Consider the following 19,113-nt stretch of genomic DNA (forward strand, 5'->3'; position numbering starts at 1 on the left):
TGCATATTTCTATAATAACTGGAGATAATTAGTAATACGAGAAGCTGTGGATTTGTGCCATGTATGTCAGTCTACCAGCCTCAATTAACCCAGTTATTTGGGTTAGTGCAGACCTAATTTTGTTTCCTGATATTGATAGGTGTTAAAGAACAGCGCACTAAAAAATCATGTTGTTGATTGTTTTATGGGAGAAATAATCATTTTGTTTTTACAAAAGTTTTATATTTCAACAGCATGGCCATATAATTCCTGGTCTGCTGAGTAGGGTCACTATTTCAATTCTAAATCCAAAAATAGATCAGAATAAGCCTTCAATTTCTATCATCGAAATCAAAAGTGCAAACAAAAAGAAGATTAAAATAAAAAATGTAATCAAAACCTGATGTTAAAATTGAAAGTCCTGTGGAATAGTCGATCTGGAGCCTCGTGACACCCCTAATACTGGGAAGATATGTCTATTTTAGTCTCATATAGCCATTTCTACATCCACATCTTCCCTGGAGAAAAATCTGTCTGCCTCCTTGTCATTCTGCTCGGCGGAAAAATGCATGTTGTTTGTATTTCTTCATCTAGAGGGGTAAAAAAGACAAAAAGACAGCAGAAACAGCCGAAGGAGAGGGAAATAGTGTGGGAGAGATGCGACCAATGGCAGGCTTATTGTAAGAGTCTACATCCGGTAACTCAGACTTTGTCTTTTAAAAACCATGTGTGTTGCCATTCTTAATGTTTGGTTCTAAGCGATTTTAGCCTGTCAAAATGCAGTTATCCTAAAATTATCAAAATGTACCGCGTCATCCATTGCATGCATTTGTTGCACCGGCATGCTGAACTCTTTCTTTATGGGAGGTCAACAAACCATTTCTTCCTCCATTCAGCTTTAACTTCTCTTGGATCCACAAAAGAATCAAGAGATCCTTGTTTAGCATGCTTCAGTTGCATGGAATGTTTACATGTTCTTTCGGCAGTGTTCAGTACTCCAGAGCACAGTGAGTCTTCTGTTATGCAGGTGCTCCAAAATGACTATAAGCTAAACACAGTGAACTTGCCATGACCAAGGCATAATGGTCTGGTCTTCTTGTTCTTCTGCTGTGAAGGTGCAACGGAAATGCACTTGCACAACAGCCAACAGCTAAAGCTCTCAAATAGAAAAGGATTATTATAAATGGCTAGGTAGAGGTAACTATAGTACCTCGGTAAGGTCAAATAATGCAGTTTTGAAAATGCTGTAATGTAGCAATGGCATTCATCACAGGTTTGTTTAAACCCAATGAAATGAGGCACATGGTGAATAAATGCACAAATAGATTGGAGTAGACAGAAACATATTTCAGCCTCGATCTCATGGCAGACAACTATTCATCACTTTTCACACTCGCATGCACCAAGACTCCTACTTAACAGAAAATAAGTTCAAATGAAACAATCAGCATCAGCTTTATTCAAATTTCTTTGACACTCCAACAGACAGCCTCCTGGCTTCCACTGGCTTGATTAACCACTGCTGATGCAGAGCAGAGTCTATGCCGACTGCCATACGAGGCAGACCTCACATCAGAATGGCAAGCAGCAGTTTCATCAGTGTTGCAAATGCTGTCATCACAATTGGCTACATAACTGTGGGCTACATGCAGCTCTCTGGCTCTAAGTGAAATTCCAAATGGTAAATTAACCAAAAATGTGAGTGTGCTGCATGAATTAGAGAGAATCTAAACTTGCCATGTGTCATGTTTGGTTGACTGAACTGCAATGATTAGGTTCCCATGTGTTGTTCAAAATTAATTACATAGTTTTGTTCTTGGGCTGCAGAACACTAGTGTTAATGACTCTTGGACATGAAACCTTTCTTATTTTCTAAGCCACACTGATACTTTGGCTCTAGAGGTTGCTACGTTGGCAAAATCATAGAATGTATAAAGACAGATGACATGACGGCTCCCCAAAGGTGAAGCCAAAACATCCAGAAGCCCCCTGGTTGCTGGCTGGCTGGCTTAACATAGGCCATAAATCCCACCCCCTCCATGTTAGTGGATGGAATGTGGTCGACACTACACTATACATTGTATCTTGATTTTTCTTATAAGTTTGGTTTGAAATGGTTATTTTAATGCGATTAAAGGGCATGTGGCACCACATTTGACAGATGTGATTGACAATTGGTGCAGAGTGTATATGGGGCGGAATACATCAAAGATGGTAATATTCATGCTCCCCACAAGATAAATTGTTATATGCCCCATTCTCTCTCTCCATTTGTCATCCTTTCAACAATCTGTTTTTCTCTAAAACAATGATCATGACAGCCTCGTAAAGCTGCTGGGTGGCTTGTTCCTACACATGCATACTTAGACCCTCCACGCGTTGACATCTTTTTTTTTTGCCTTTAGACTGGAGGAGGAGTGTGTTCTGAGCTTTTCAGGGAAAGCAGACCCATGACTTAACATTGCGGCATTTGTCCAGCAACTCAGGCTCAAGCCAGGACTTAAAGACAGAGTCTTACGATACAGCTGCCTGTAATCTTTGTCTCCTCTCCCTTTTCGTTCATCAGCCTCTCTGCCACTCCACCCTCTGAGGTTGCACATGGCTTTGGATACTGAATTTTTTTGTTGTATCTCAGTGGAGCGGCCCCAAAGTTCTGTCATGTCAATCCACCAGCAGCCACTTGCCACCCAAATCCTGGCAAATATCTCTGATGGGCAGATACACAGGACACATGACTTCAGATTCTGCACCATTTTTGTTGGATCTGTCCAATCCTTAATCCAGCCAGATGGATCGGCTCTGACTGCCAGACCACCAGTCAGGCTTTCTGCTCTCTTGCGTTGATGGCACAAGCAACTCCAGTTGTTACTTAATCTACAGTGTTTTGTTGTAAGATGTTAATTCTGATATTAAACCAAAATATAATAATAATAACCAAAATATATAATAACCAAATATAATTTATGTTCTTAAAGTTAATCCATATAGGAAGCATTTTAGGGTGCTTTCACAACCTAAAGTTTAGTCCATTTCAATCAAACTTTGGTGCAATTAAATCCTTTTTAGGGTTTGTTTGGTTGCTTGTGAACGATTCAATTGCACTCTAGCGTGTACTAAAACAAACAAATGAACTCTAGTGCTGTTCAATTGCACTTTGAACGGTATCTGACCCAATTACAGGAAATGAACCAAAACACAGTGGATTGTGGCCCCTTATCAAATCTTGAGGTCCCATCATAGCATAAAGATGAAATTTGTGTCCTTCAGTTTCACTCTGTTGGCTACCACTGAGCTAAAGCTAATTTCTTATTGCAGAATTATCAACGTATTGCGCAAAATAATGTAATATTTACCTTTGTGGTAAAAGCCTTCTCTGATTATACAGGTGCCTGATCACAGCACGTTGGAAATAACGAATCAACACATTGTTGATGATCTGCAGCATAAACAGGTGCTCCTTCTGAGCATTTATTTCTAAATTTGTTTGGTAGGAACACCAGAGCAGGATTACGGCCGGTATGATCAACGGTACCCGGGGTGCATTCGGCTCCATGTTGCTTTTTTAATTATTGATAACATTTATGCACTGTGAAAGCAAACCAGACTAAATAAAAAACGTTCTAAAAGTATAAATTTCACTCTGATCCCTAATAACCAAATGAACTTGGGTTGTGAAAGCGCCCTTAGAAGCATTTTTAAAGTCATGGTGACATCTTCTCACATCTTGCGTAATTATGTTTAATTTTCATTGTTTAAAAAAAAAAATACAAATTCAGCAAGAGGCTGTTGTTCATAAAGTGAGGGTTTCTGTGGGCTTCCATTAAAACTGTTGTGCTGCCAATTTAATAAAAAGGAAACAGCAAACACTGAGGAAGCAGCAGGAGATGGCCACTTCCATCCTCTCTAAGCAACTCAGGCTTCTGAAAATAATTTGAATCCTCAAGGATTTTTACCCAGGACATTGAGGTTTCGACAGTGAAACAGAAAATCACAGTATTATTTCCAAAGCTGATCATAAACTGTCCTGTGTGCCCTTCTGCTTATGCGTGCAAACACAAAACACACGTGCAGTTGCAGATTGACAGCTATTCAGTAGCTCAGTCACGAACTGAGAGATTTGATGGAATCAGGTTTTGTTCCTCGAAACAAGCAATTAATCGTGAATGGTATTAATAATGAAACATGTTTACATTTTTCCCCACTCTATTCTGGCCATGTACCAATCCTATTTATTTGGTTAGGCTTAGTTCTTGTGGTCCAACAAGCTGTTTGATGAATAATCCCTCTTGAAGGAGAAAAAGGCTTTTAATGCAGGCCATGTAAGGTAGCAGATAGCTTACTGCATGGGTTTCTGTTGAGGTTATAAACCTTTCAACATAATCTTTGTGTGGTTTAAGCGCTTAATCTGTTTAAACAGGCATGTTTTCAGCAGGAATTGTACTTCTCACATACACAGCTCCACATGGCCTTCTACTGCTTGCTCTCCTTTCAATTTTAAATGCCTTGCTCAAGGCAAAGCCCTTCAGCACTAACTAATGAAGGACTAGGCTGTGTGTCTGGATTTTTTTTCAGCAGTTTCTGGTATTCAAAGCAGTCTTCATTTACTGGTAATGCTTATGTTTTTACTTTTTTATGCTGCTCTCTACTGTCCCCCTCCCCCAACAATGAATGATGGCACTTATCCCAGGTATGCACTGTGGCCTTGTCTGAAACGATTGCATGCATCTTTGGGCAAGCCCCTTTTCCATTGAAAGACATAGTTTCCATTCGCTGTAATGACAGAATAATGGCATCACACCTGGTGCTCCACCCTCATTTGCTTGCACGTACAAACACATGCACACCTGCACACGTATACACATGCACACACACACACACACACACCAATGCACCGAAGACGAAACTCGGCCAAAACTGAGCAAACACATAAATTCCTCTGACTAAGGGGTTAGAGTTAGAGGTGTTAGGTACGTCTACAGTTGTGAGGGAATCCCCTCCAAGCCCCTTGTTTTCACTCCCAACATGCCTGCCCCTGCCTTCACTACATACAGCTTTTACCCCTTGACCCTCTCGTTATAGCCAAGTGGAAACTCATAACCACCTTTCATTGGGTGTTCTGCCAGTTCTGCACATACTTCTTCCTTTTTGAACTCCTCCTACCCATCCTGTTTCTGTTTTCAAGGAAACAAAACATGCCCCCTGTTGTATAATGCTACCATCTGGATCCAGCAGCCTCACAAGCACCAGAACCATGCCTGCTGTCAGGGACATATGGAGCAAAGTTCAGCAGCTCATTGCCAGTGATTATAGAGTTCTTCAGAATATTAACTTTGCAGTTTGTCTATTCCAAACAAAAGTTCAACATGTGTTGAATCAACTTTGTCAATACAAAATAATGAAAACATTAATTGTTGGTGTTGTTTTTGATCTGCAAATACATATGAACACTAAAATACACATTTATTATAAAATACATTTCATCTTAGGTCTGAATGCCTATTTTGCTCAAATTTATACATTTATGTTGAATGGATTGACATTTTCAATTATTTAAAACATCGATAAAGAACAAAGCTCCAAAGTTGAGAAGCTGGAACCAAATTTTTTTCACTTCTTTTTTGCATTGTTGCTTGAAAAATGACCAAAAATATTTGTAAATTCTAAAAAATATTTTGATTCATTTAACTTCCAAATCTAATGACTGAAGTCCCATGAGCCTTAGTTGTATTTGAAGATTAATGCTAACATAGAATGGACTCATACCGGTCAACCAGCCACAACGTTGGATGTATTGATGTGGACACATGCAACTGCGTGTTCAGCTAGTTCAGCTGCAAGGTTGTCAGCTGTGTTACTTCCTGCCTTTTTCTTTGTTAAAAGGGCGGCGGATTTGACCTGCCAGTCCTCATCAATATAGTTGCATGTGTCACGTAGCTCTCATTTGTAAGTCCCATCCAGAGGTTGGTTGTGAAAGCCACGAACTTGGCAGAAAAAAAGATCTTAAAACTAACCCTACTAGCACGTCGCATTTTAAGATCTTCAGTAATATACTCAGATAAAAGGCGGTTCTGGTTACGTGTTTCAACAAAAAAAACAGAAGTTGTTCTACTGTATCTACTGGTAACTTTACAGATTGCTGTGCAGAGCTTTGTTTTCAGATAAGTCAAATACAGATACAAATGTTTTTATTACAGATATCAAAAGAAACCTCTGAATCTCTCTCTGCGAGCCCTAATAACAAGGTTGCCCGTAATGTGCCTTACAATTATGTTTTGCGTTCATCCTTCAGATCCATCAAGGCCGTCGTCCTTCTACTCTGATGGAGAATGGGTTGATGAGTCAGCTCCACCCTATATATGGCAAATTCTGTGGTCTTGGTCAAGGAAAAAGGATCCTTGTAGTTAGGTTGAGCTCAGTATGTCGGGTATATGACTTGAGAGCAGGGCTTATTGATGCCTGTGCCAGTAGGCTATATCCTGTTCCTCAGGGGCGGCAAAAATGATACTTTCTATGTTTTTCTTGGTTATATCTTCATAGCTTGAATGTTTCTCTAGTATGTCATATTTATTTTAATTTGTCAAATTGGTGTATTGGTGCACAGGCTGGCAAAATTACTAATAATTTATGCATAATAAATACTTTTATTTATTCTTTACAAGACTAAAGGCAGAATTCTTATTTTTCATATCTCCCAAACTTTGTGATATATTACGATGACATTAATAGGTATGAACACAGCAGCTGTTTAGGGGCTAAATGTTTGGTTGTAGAGCACGCCCAGCAACCCCAAAAAACCCCGACCACGTTTAATAGTTTCTGCCCAGAGCATTACCCCAGAAGAAGTGATCATTATGTGATATCCACCAGCTGGTGTCCTAGTATTGAGTGTATATGTCATGGTCTCCATGGTGACTCTGGTTTATTCAATTACACACGCACACACACAGTCACACAGATGGACAAGATTTTGGAAGCAGCCAGGCGTATTGTCTTGGACAGATTAAGGCTGAATCCATTTTATGCTCTGAATTTAAACAAGGGCATTTGTGTTTGACTGTGAAGGGAATACTGTGAAAGCAGCAGTGATCTCATCTGTCTGTGAAAAACAGGCATCAAGCACTACTGTTTTTGATAAGCTGAAACTAAAAATGAGTTTCTTTGTGTCATTTAGAGAGCAACTGTTCCTGTGGCACGTGAAGCTCCTCTTTCCCCAGAGCAGCACAGAGTTCAGTCAGAGGAGGTGAGTTACACAACACTATGTTCAATTTCATGAACTATATACCCATGAAAAAGCACATAATAACTTTTTCATACTCAAAAGGAGTGTTTGTTGTTTTGTTGTGGTACTGCATTGTGTGGCAACAATGGTGATTTGACACTATCTTTCTTGTTTTAGGGTGTCCGACGGGCAGACCTTGGAGCAGATCCTGACACCGTATATCCACCCTACAGAGTCGGACCCTGTGACACGTCAGAAGTGAGTCAATTTCACATTAATGCTTATGTTTCATGTGATATTTTTGTTCTGATTGTATGCACAGACTCGAGGCCCAGACCACAATGACCGTGCGAGCAGTGTGGGTGCGTTGCTGACCTCTGGGTTTTTTTTCACCGCCCATGTTAACAGGTTGGCGAAGCTAAGCAAGGCGTGTCTGTTTGCGGCTTTTTAAATTTTTCAATCTAGAGTTTCAGGGTCTCGCCTATCATACCAGCAACATTACACCTTTCACTATGCTTTCAACATCTACATGTGTATAATATGTCACAGGCATTAAAATAAATATGTTTAACTCAACACTTTCTGATTCTGTATCAAAAGAAAATCCACTGTCATGCGATTCTGTGGCCTGGTTGTCACAGATCCAACTTTCACTGCCCCAATAAGAATACTGAAAATCAAACAGGGGAATTTGCGTAAGAATTCCATACCAGTGTTCCTTTTCCTCCAAAGTGTGAAATATGTGCCACCCTGTGTGGTACTTATTGAGATGTAAAAGCAACAATACAGATCATTTTGAAAACGTTAATGATGATGAAGAGGATATATGAAATTGCGTCATTATAGGAGCGAAACCATTGTGTGAATGTCAAATACATGTAACACATAGAGTTGAAGCTGGTATTGGAGTAATCAGGTATTAACCTTACAAAGAGCAGTGAGCAGCTATGTACACAAATGGTGGTTGTTAGTATTTATCCAAATGGTTTGGAAATTGCTTTAATGTCAAACTGTTAAACAAAGTTAAAATAAGATAAATAATAAATAAAATCCCTCAGAGGGATTAATGAGACTCCGGAGGTGACTTATGGTTTTCGATCGTCACATATCGCTGAGCGACTGTTTCGACCGTGATCACATACACTATCGATTAAACACGGGAGACTCAACTGTGGCCGCCGTCGCTAACTGCACAACATCAGCAGCTGATCAAAACAAAGCAGCATGGCTAATTATCATAAACACACCGATCTTGAATTAACCGGCATCGCTAACTGTGCACAGAGTGTCCGGTGCTTGTTGTAAACAAACTGAGATTGCTAAGTGAACACCTCCTGCAGCAGCAGCACATACACACTGTACTGCTACAGAGCTAACTGTTAGCCTATTAGCAATTTGCAGACTCCTGGGAAAGACTGCTGCAGGAGGATTGTGCCGCTTCAATTCGTTTTTACTCTTCTTAACGAGCTGCCGGCCCCTGCGACGTCATTCTGGCTGCTTGCTGCTTCCCCTCCTTCTCCTCCTCTTCTTCTTTTCATTTTACTGCCCCCACAGGTCACAAATAGAAGTTTGGATAACTCACAAATCTCGCAAGACTGATTTTTAGCGCGCCGAGAAATATTGTCAAGTTGAATCTCGTGAGATCTCGTGCCACGAGATCTCGTCACACCCCTAGGTAAAAGTGTTCAGTAGATGTACCTGGGGCCTTTGCTGCAGGCCATTTGGACGTTGTACAGCTGAAGTGAAAGTTGTGTACGTTAGGTTTGGGCTATTGGACGAATATACTGGTGATTGGCTGAATATATAGCTGTTGCCAGCTGTTGGGCTGATGGTTGTTGTTAGGAAAATCTTAACACATCATTCAACCCTAGTGTCTATCTTCTTTGCAACAAATCCAATGACATTATATAAGGTGTATAGTATGCAGCTTTGTCGCCATCTCTGTTGAGTTATACTGAGGTCATGTATTGCCATCGACTGCAGTTCCTGCTGAGACCTTTAGCAAAGCCAGAAACCTCAGATTTATGTGCTGCATTGGGTTGTTTTGGTTCAGTAACTGGTCTCATGAATAGAAGCAGAAAACTTAACAATGTGATAATAGACCCAGAAGTCAACACCAGTTTGATATATGGTTTGGGAAACCTCTAAGTCTAAGGATAATGACTGCTGCTCAGCCCATTGTTTTCTGTTGAAAAGTTCAAATGAGGAGTTTTGCTGTTGGCAACGAGTAAAGCTGTGTTTAGTTACTGGATTCTCGTGTTCATAACAACTGGAAATGAGACTGGGGAAAACAAAGCTAATTGAATTGCTCACAATCATTGCTGTTGAAATGCAGATACAGTAATATCTGCACTATTGCAACATAGTATAATATCAAACACAACCCCTTATCCCAACACCAGCATGACGCAGTTACATTCATTTGCTATTGCATCGTATCGTCCTGGGAACATTACATAGCATATGAGCTTTTTGTATTGTCTAAAACTGTGTTGTCAAGATGCAGCCTGAGAACCACTGCTGCTACAGGGATCTGTTGTTTAAACATAGAAATACAATAAACTGTTGCGTTTCAGATTTACTTTCTATCCTCACATTTCTTTATCTAAAAATATCGTCCGTTTGTAGTCATGACTGCAGCTTCGGTTTTGATGACCTCCTGTATCAGGTCCACTGTCTCTGCACGCCAGACCAGAGCCCCTGTAATTGAGTTTGGCAGCAGTGTGTTTAGGGATTATGCCTCAGTTACAGACTAAGCACAAATCAGTCCACATGTACAAGAGCCCTGAATACGAATGAATGGTTAAAGACAAAAATATAACTCTTTACAGATTAATGTTTACTGCTAAGTTTTATTTTGAAGTCCTCTTATTTTCAATTTCTAATTACACACTAGTTTGTGATCCGCGCAATCATACATTGTCGCAATTGTGCCAACTTGAATGTGAATGTTTCCCATTGAGCAGATGAATTGGCTGCACTTAATAGGTTCCATTTATTTTAACGTCAAGTAAAGAGAAAAATTCAGTTATCAAACTTGCAATTTAAAGGTCATTTTATGTCCTCTTTAATATCAACCAACAATCAATCCAATTTCGGTCACACAAGATTAGTTTGGTGTCTCTCCCTATTCTGTGTAATTGCCACAATCTTACTTTTCTACATTTATCTTTGTAATTTTGATTCTGGCTTTATTTTCTGTTTCATTTCCCAGGCTCATGTTGCTCCAAACATGAACTGCAGTCTTTGAACAAGGCAGGCTCTTTGATTGCAGAACATTTTGTTTTTTTAATCCAAACCTCTAACAGAACTGCCACCTGACTCCTCTGACCTAACCTTTGTACTGATAACAGTCAACAGTAAGCATTCTACTACAGCCAGAGAATATTGCAGAGTGGAGTAACTCTTCAAAATAGACACCTAACTTGGTCCGGTGCCAACCATTTAGACACAACTTCTGTTTAGTCTGGATTCAAGTGAGTGGGGTTGAACTCTTCCATGGCCCATTGGCTGGCTGTTTACAGTGGGCTCAGGTGCCGTGGTCGTCAGTTGCATAGAGGATTGTCCCTTATTCAGGAAACCTCAGTCAGAGCCCATACATATATCAGTCAGCATGCCAGACAAGTGTACATTTGGGCTTGTCCTGTGCTCCTCTCAATGAGCTCTTTGTGTTTTGACCTTTATGGTAACCAGCTTAGAAAATACTGCACAGTTCATGTTCCCGTGTTTTTTATTGTCTTTGTTTGGTCGGAGTTGACTTTCTAACTGCGTTGATGTGAATTTCTGTTTCAGGTTGAAGATATATGTGCAAACTCCATTTGATGATGTGAAAGTCTTCATGAAAGCAGAAGGAAGAAAGGCTAACTCTGTGAGGTGAGATTCTACTTGACACTTTCTTAATAATTGAATGCGATATATCTTTGATTCCTATAGGGATATATTTTTGCTCTCCCTCTTTATGGAATTGTGGGTGCAGGTTAAAAAAAGAGACATTTGGTAGGACTGTACATGTTGGATGGTTTCAAACTTCATTTGGTAAAAGAAAGTTTTTCCTCAACCACTGGCCTGGTTGTTGTGCACATCTTGACTGATACTGCATATTTGAGATTTAAAAAAATATGTCATGATACATCGGCCAATATTTATTTTAGGAAAAACACATTTTCTGTCCGTTTTCTGTCCTTTCTGGTAGATTTTGTTGACCTTATTGTCTACGATATAATTTTGCTTATTTGGTTCTACCCTGACTTAACTTGACTAAGCAAGTGACCTCAAGCTTGCCGTGACCATGGGGCAATTCTTGTCCCTTATTGGCTGACATACATGGAGATTCCGTTCATAGTGAGCTGCATCGAGCTAATTCTGGTCACATATTTCTAGATCTAGTTCACAACTTCCGGTTTGAGCAACACCATGTGAGTACTCTCGGACAGTGTGAATGAAGTGTTCCTAATTATTAACAAAGAAAACTTGATAAAGCAGCACTAGAGGCAGTTTTGCAACATTAGTTTGGAACTTTAAAAACCATGCTGCACAACAAGATGCACGAAGCATGGGGAGAACAGGCAACATGAAGGAAGCTGGCTGCGCCCAAGAGGCTTTTCTCTCTGAGATAAGGAAAACTGAGCTGGCTGTTGAAACTTCAAAAGGGAAGAAACACACCATCACTGAAATCAGAAGTCGGTGTGAACAGTTACAAGAAGAATTTAAAATGCGATGATCCAGACAAACAAAAATACTTGAGGTTAGATCTTGCAGGTTGCAAGTTGCAATGCAATTATATAAATACTAACACCATGTGTAACAAGTTGAAGTGGAGTAGAAGATGAAACTGGAGTTACAAATGGGGCCCTGCAGAATAAATCAGAAGTAGTAAAAATAGCACTTTTGCAGACAAATTTGTAATGCAAAGATAAGATACAGGGTTTATATTTATATCAGATGTGTGGCTTTGAATTTTGAGTCTAAATTAAAATGATGTGTCAGAATCCTGTCATTGCTCAGGCATCCAGTCTGTTTGACCGTTCTGACCGTGTGATTGGACTGGCCAGTCATGTCTGATTTATTCAGCATGTATCAGATCGAAATAATTTGTTTATGAACATGACATCACTAACTTGTAAATTCCTGCAAAGCTACACAGACTTTTGGCAGAGAGGCCTTAAGGGTTTTTTCTCCTCCCCTTTTGACTTTGATTCAACATTAGGAAATGCAATTGATCAAGAAAATAGCCTTTTATCTACATCCTCCATTCCAGCTTTCCTTTGCTTTCTCTCTGACTCACTTTTTCTTTCATTGGTTTCTGTCCTGCGTGCTCTCTCTTCCTCCCCCGTCTGTCTGTCTTTTTAATGGGGGTCATGGGATGGTGTTGATAACTACCATTTGCCGCGCCTACTTTCGGATTTTCTGGCCGTCGTCCATTTTCACTTAGTCATGGAGTGAATGATGATCCTCAGAGCTCATAATCATTGCCCCCCCGGCCAGCATGAAACGTCATGAAACCTCCCATCCCATCCTTCATCCCTGTAACACACCCATGCCTCTTTTTGTTTTGCCCAGTGGGCTGGGCTACACACACATTCTAACCAGATAAATTATGTTTTATGGCCGCATATAGAGAGGGACTACTGAAAGACGAGGGTAGAAGATGTGATGTGAGCCAAGATTTAGCACGAGCTGTCAGGCTGTCACCTTTTACCCTCACATTAATTTATTTAAAGATTGAGTAGTTCTGAATGTGTCATTATCTCAAGTCCCACACACCTTTGCAGTGTCACCTTTATAATGACTATCTTTACAAGGTACTTTTTAACGTTGCATAATCACAGGTTAATAATATATTCAGCTCATTGAGTCAGAACGAAACTGTAGATTTTCACCGCCCCCAAAAAAAGATTTCTTAAAAAGGGCTAGCTGATGATAACTTGATTCTTACTCGAATGAGTATGCTTCTGCTCATAAAAAGTAAGAAATCATTAAAGATAATGAGCCCTTAACACACACAAGCATAAAATTTATAATGTCAGATATTCACCCGAACAAAAAGTTAGCTACTACCAATAAGTATTTAAAGATGGATCTTAATCAAATGTTGTGATGAGTAAGCCTGTGTACCCTGCTATAGTTGCACCTTGTCCATTAGTAATTGCTCATATAATGTAACTTCCTATATATGGATGCAGGCTTGATTCACACCTGTGCTCCTCCATAACATTACATAAGTCTGAGCTGGAGAGAAGGGATTGTGAAAGCCTGATAAACCCGAGGGTTTCTTCACATTCTCACACACTCGCATACTCTGCTGCGACAGCGATGGTATATATATCTAAATCTCTGTGTGAGTAACAGAGCAACTCTGCAGATGTGATATGGTTATTGCACGTGCCTCCGTGCTCATAGGAGCAACCCAGCAATGTGTAATATATCACAATGAAAGAAAGCTTAGTATTTCTTTCTTCCTTGTTCATTGTAACAATCATGGCCTGCATTGTAGCATGAAAAAGTTGCACAGCTTTACGTCATCATAATACTCAAATAAAACTGTGGGATTATTCATTTACATGTGACGCTTGAAATGATTTTTCTCAGGAACCTTAAAGCTTTGAATTTTGGAAGAATTTTAGTTTTATTGTCTTTTGTTTTTAACTTAAGTGTGGTCCCAGGTGACGCAGTTGTTGTTTGTAGCTTGTGAAAAATCTAATATAAATTTCACTATGGCTATTTCAAACCATTTCATACTTGACTTTACAGAACTATTACTTTATTGTGATATACCATCACATCATATAAAATTATATAAATGGTGATTTAGATATGGTGAAGACTTTGGCCATACTGCCCACCCCAATTTTCAAATAATTATAATGACATTAAAGATGAACTGAACAGAATGAATATGGTCTCTCCCTTAGATATGTATTGAAAGACCTGCCCACTCACTCTTTTTCCCTACATTTTTATTAAAAAAAAAAAAAAAAAAGGCTCTCTCCTGGGGCTGTAATTTAAATTAACAGTTAGGCAAGGCAAGTTTATTTGTATAGCACCTTTCAACAACAAGGCAATCCAAAGTGCTTTACATTAAAAGCATTAAAAAGAAACATGACATTCAAATATAAAAATTTAACAATGAAAACTAGCAGATAGAATTTACTTTAATTTCTTCCCGGTATTTCCTTCTCCAGTTCGTTCAGTTCATAGAAGACCATGTTTTTTTCCAGCCTCACAGCGTTAGTGAAGGGGTGTTTTGATTCACATCAAGGTGAAGAGGTGTGCAAACAGAGACGTTTCCTGTGAAATTTTGATGAGTGAGTCATACCAGTTGTTATCATCGCCCTAACAGTGTTTCCGGTTTCCGGTGAAATATTTTATAAATGATTCCAAACAGCTATTAGCCTGATACAGTCACAGTCATAAATCAGACTTTGGAGAAAGAATGTTTTAACTGTGTTTTGTCAAGTCTGCGATAATGAGTAATTCAGTGGCATCAATCTCCCTCTCTCCATCCCACTTTCTCTCTCAGTAACCTTTCCCTGTCATACCTTAATAGCTCTGAAAATGGGGTTGCACAATGATAGACTGTTAAGTCAGTAATTCAATTCTTAATGTTTATTGTCAACATTACATTGAGGATGGATGAATAGAAGTGGGGCAGAATTAGGATACTTGTCCAAGGGTGAATTACCTTGCATTAACTAGGTACAGTTACATAACAGGACCATGGACGCAGACTTTAGCTCTAATAAGAAGAGAGGCCTCTGCTGAATGAGGTCACATCCGACTTTAGGGGTCCCAAACAAGGTCAAAGCTTTGTAATCGCAAAGGGGCCTCCACGTTTTTAAATAAAGCCTTGTCTTGGAAGAAAGCCCCTAATTTTAAACATATTATTAATGTTATGAAGTCATGGACAGCAGTGGTCATGGCTGCTGAGAGGCCGTTTGCTCCGTCTAACACAAAGGGCATGACTGCATGTTTGTGTTGTTGGAAGTCTACGGGAATATCAACCCACTCCAATAAAGGAGTTCTTGTGCTAAACTAAACACGCAATGTAACCAGTCAACAGTTTCTTACTGGAAAGGAGACAGACCATGCATCAAGAGAACCATTCACACCCTTCTGGATGTTTGTTTGTGTTATTTTTTAATGTTTATTTTTTATTCATCCCACTCCTAAGATCCAGAGGATACCATTTCCTCCTTTCCCTTACCTCTTCTTTTCCTCTCAGCCAGCCTGTTGACGTGCCAGAAGTAGAGATGCTGTTTTTACACTTGCAGCCAAAAAAAGAAACCTCTGTGTGTGTGCATTCACTTTCTTTTTTACCAGTGTTGCGTACCCATCACACAGTGATGTTTCTGTCCTGTCCAAGCAGTGCTTTCTCTCACATATTTGTGGCAAACCCTCTCCTTAGCCTTCCTGAGCCCGTTGATCTGCTCTCCCTCAGCTTGCCCTACAGCCATGTTCAAGTTTGTTTCTGTGCAGCAGATGCTTCCTCAGCTCTCCTGCAATGCTGGACCGGTTTTGGGTATTGTTACTAAAATAGCAAGCAGATTATATTGCGTAATTGGCAAGTATTTCGGTTGAATTGTGGTGATATTTATACTGGTATAAATCTGTGGTCATCCCTATTATCATGGATCATGCCTTTCGTCGCCTGTGTATGTATCTGCATATTATCTTTCCTAATGCTTGTTTTCTGAATAGAGTTTGGATCAATCAGAGCTGTGCTATGCAAGAGATTCTCCACACCTGTCAGAGATCTGCACTCTACTGTGCACTTTTCTTTTTGAGTTTCTTGACAGCCTCAGATGTACTTTGACATTAAAGGTCGGGATATTCTTTAAACAAACTCGTTCAAACATTGTGTCTTAGCAACAAATATTTGAAGGCAAGGCGATAATCATGTTGTCATAGCGAAGACGAGAAGTGCTAATCTGTCAAATATGAGGATAATGGTTCAGACTTTCAGAAAGTTTCTCAAGATTCAAAATGTTTATTTTTACTGTGGTCATACAAGGGCAATCGTTAAATACTTTCCCTTGGAGATTTAACAGAAAAAACAAAAACGGAAAATAGAAAAAGACATATAAGAAATACAATATAAAAATATGACTATAAATAGTAAAAAATATATATATATAATAACAAGCAATAAATAAAATATAAAAAATACAATATATAGATTTAAAAAATAAGATATACATACATTCAAGGCAAGAGGACCTCAACTCATGAAAAATCTTGTTGTGTATCCAAAAATATTACAAATATGAATTCTGCTTTACTCTATATTGGATAGTGGTGGATGGCTTTTAGATTAAAAGCAACAATCAAATGGCTTGCAATCATAATGACTTGAAATGTCATTTAAACACTTTGGTCAAAATCACTGCCTCTGGTGAACAAAATGTACAAACTATACGTTTGACTCACAGATTTCAGAGATCTGCAAATTTTCACTTCAACAGTTTGGCACATACCGCATATACATCTTTCAAGGTCCAATTTGTTCGTTCACAGGATTTGCAAATGAGGCCCTGGTCTGTCATTATATGAGGACGAATAACAACGAGGGCATATATTTTTGGCAATACCAACAAAAAAACTGACATAAAAGAATCACCAAGCAATCCTGAAAACCTTCTAAGACAGCAGTACTCGCAGTGTCCAAATAAAACACGAAACCGAGCAAGAACAAAATGTTACACTTAGTCAATTTCATAAAACAATGCTGGTTCCAGCTAGCAGGCGGCCATGGACATTCCCAATTTATTTTTGTACAAAATTAACCTGAGCGAAAAACATTATAATTTTATGTCCTAACAATGTCTTCTCAGCTTCCAAATATTTCCAGTGTTTCTTTGTCCTTGCACCTTACCACTGATATATCCGTGCCGAAGGCTCTGAGGGGAAAACAATAAGAACTCCAGTGAAGGGAACATCAGTCTTGCCCTCTCTTCTGTTCATTCACTAGAACACAATATAGAGACCAGATGTGTGCGTGTTCTTGGCCGAGCCATCCAGCCGTGTGTTTCTTAAGAAATGGCCAGAACTTTAACAATCGCATCAGCACCACAGGGAGCCGCAATCTACTTTGCCATCTCCCCCTCTCGCTCTTGTTTACAAACACTTATGCTTTTGTTTAGTTTGTGTATTCACAAAAATTAAAAACATCCGTGAGCATTAATTTATTACAAGTAAGACATAAAAACTAATGAAATGGAAACAGCATTTGTCTGGTATGCACATTGTAAATGGATGCAGCCCTTGTAGATATCCTGCTTTCTTTAATTACGTTGTACATACCAGCTTTACAAACTGGTTTCAGTGCTTAACCTTTGACCCTATCGTTGGTAGCTTTTCCTTTCTACCCTAGAATCCAGAATTTCAGAGGCTGTTTCTACTCCTTTCACGTGGAGATGGGCCAGAAATGCCCTGCAACTATTTGTTGTACTGTGGCAAGAAATGTGAGACCAATGGGCTATCCCTTCTTTCCTCCTGCAGGAAGTGCCAACACATTTACTGTTTATTTGTGGGATCGTGCAAAATGATCTTTAGCCCACCTAAGAGAGCCCCTTCCAGGAGGGAGGGCTTCTTGGCAATTGGCCCGCCAGTAAAGACCTGTAAATGTCACATTATAACAGAGTGCTTTGATTGGCTTTGGGAGTGGGTGTCTACCTGGGCGGTTCTAAGTCTGCTTGTGCTTTAAGCAAAACAAACAATGGCTCAACAATTGTCACTTTGGCATGGGTTTGACAGTTGGTGGGGCTGGTGCCTGTTACTGTATATATCAAAATATATGATACCATATATGATGTTTTGAATCAGTTGAGTGTAGAGGCTAGCCATGTCTCCCAAGAATCCAGTTAACCATTTAGTCTGGTGATTTATGACCATCTCTAATTCATGACAGGGCTACTTAGAGACGAGACTAGACTGATGTCATCTCATCCAAAGAGCTAAAGGAGGGGTAAGAGACCCGCTTCATGTGAGAGATGTTGTTGATTCTCTGTAAAGTCAGTTTCCATCTCTTGAGACGAACACCAAGAAAGATCTTCAACTTGCCAAGCCATGACTCAAATCTCTATCAATCCTTTAAAGATCCTCAGCCATCAACATGCCATACACTGTTGGAAATATGGGCAGTGGTCCCAAATAAGAGAACAACAGTTGCCATTTTTGCCATCATTGTTGCTACTTGGCAAATGTAAAACTACCTTCTTCAGCCTTATGTCTAGCCTCTGTCAAAAATACAAGACTCTGCTCTTTTGATCTATGTATTAAACTGATAGGTGATGTGTAGAGAACAGTAGGTGCCAGCTGGACTGAGACCGATGATCATCACACGATTGTTAGACGGGTAAAATGCCTCTAACCATGAGTATATTTGGTTAAGTCCAATGATAAAGATGCTTCAATGTATTTTGTTTACACACAGATATGAATACTGTCATTTACCGTGATGAAACATGTTTCAGGAAGGTTTGACGATGTGAAAAAATCGATTCCGCCCAAGCCTACTGATGTCACATGATTTTCCCAGCATGCTGTAACTGAGTTGTCTAGTAATCACCTCTTTTGTGCTTTGATTTGTATCTTAAACAGGTACCATGCGTTGGACATTCGCAAGACCCTAAAGGACAACCTGAGCTACAAAACACTGATCGAGTATCCTGTGCTGCATGTTGTACTAAGAGATCATTGGAAGGAGTATCCACTGAAAGGACCAGGTAAAAAAAAAAACCCACCCTTATCAAGCTTTAAATGTCTTGGCCCTGAGCTACGTCTGCACAAACACTAACCTACTAATGTTTTTTTAACAAAGACTAAAAAAAAACCTATGTTCAGCTTAATGCTTCCCTATTCACCTATGTTTTCAAAACTAAACCAAAGGGTGGACATGTGGACATGAGTTAAAACCC

At 39.5% G+C, this 19,113-nt stretch overlaps 1 protein-coding gene across 1 annotated transcript in view; it reads left to right on the forward strand.

Annotated features, from left to right (window-relative positions):
- znhit6 (zinc finger HIT-type containing 6) overlaps positions 1-19,113 on the forward strand; it is a 35,828-nt gene that overhangs the window by 13,280 nt on the left and 3,435 nt on the right. Inside the window, exons 6-9 of the mRNA XM_059341418.1 lie at positions 7,151-7,219; positions 7,376-7,456; positions 10,991-11,071; positions 18,797-18,921. Coding sequence (XP_059197401.1) covers positions 7,151-7,219; positions 7,376-7,456; positions 10,991-11,071; positions 18,797-18,921 — 356 coding nt within the window. The remainder of the gene's footprint in view (positions 1-7,150; positions 7,220-7,375; positions 7,457-10,990; positions 11,072-18,796; positions 18,922-19,113) is intronic.

The sequence above is a fragment of the Centropristis striata genome, chromosome 9 (genome assembly GCF_030273125.1).
Source record: "Centropristis striata isolate RG_2023a ecotype Rhode Island chromosome 9, C.striata_1.0, whole genome shotgun sequence".
Classification (NCBI taxonomy): domain Eukaryota; kingdom Metazoa; phylum Chordata; class Actinopteri; order Perciformes; family Serranidae; genus Centropristis; species Centropristis striata.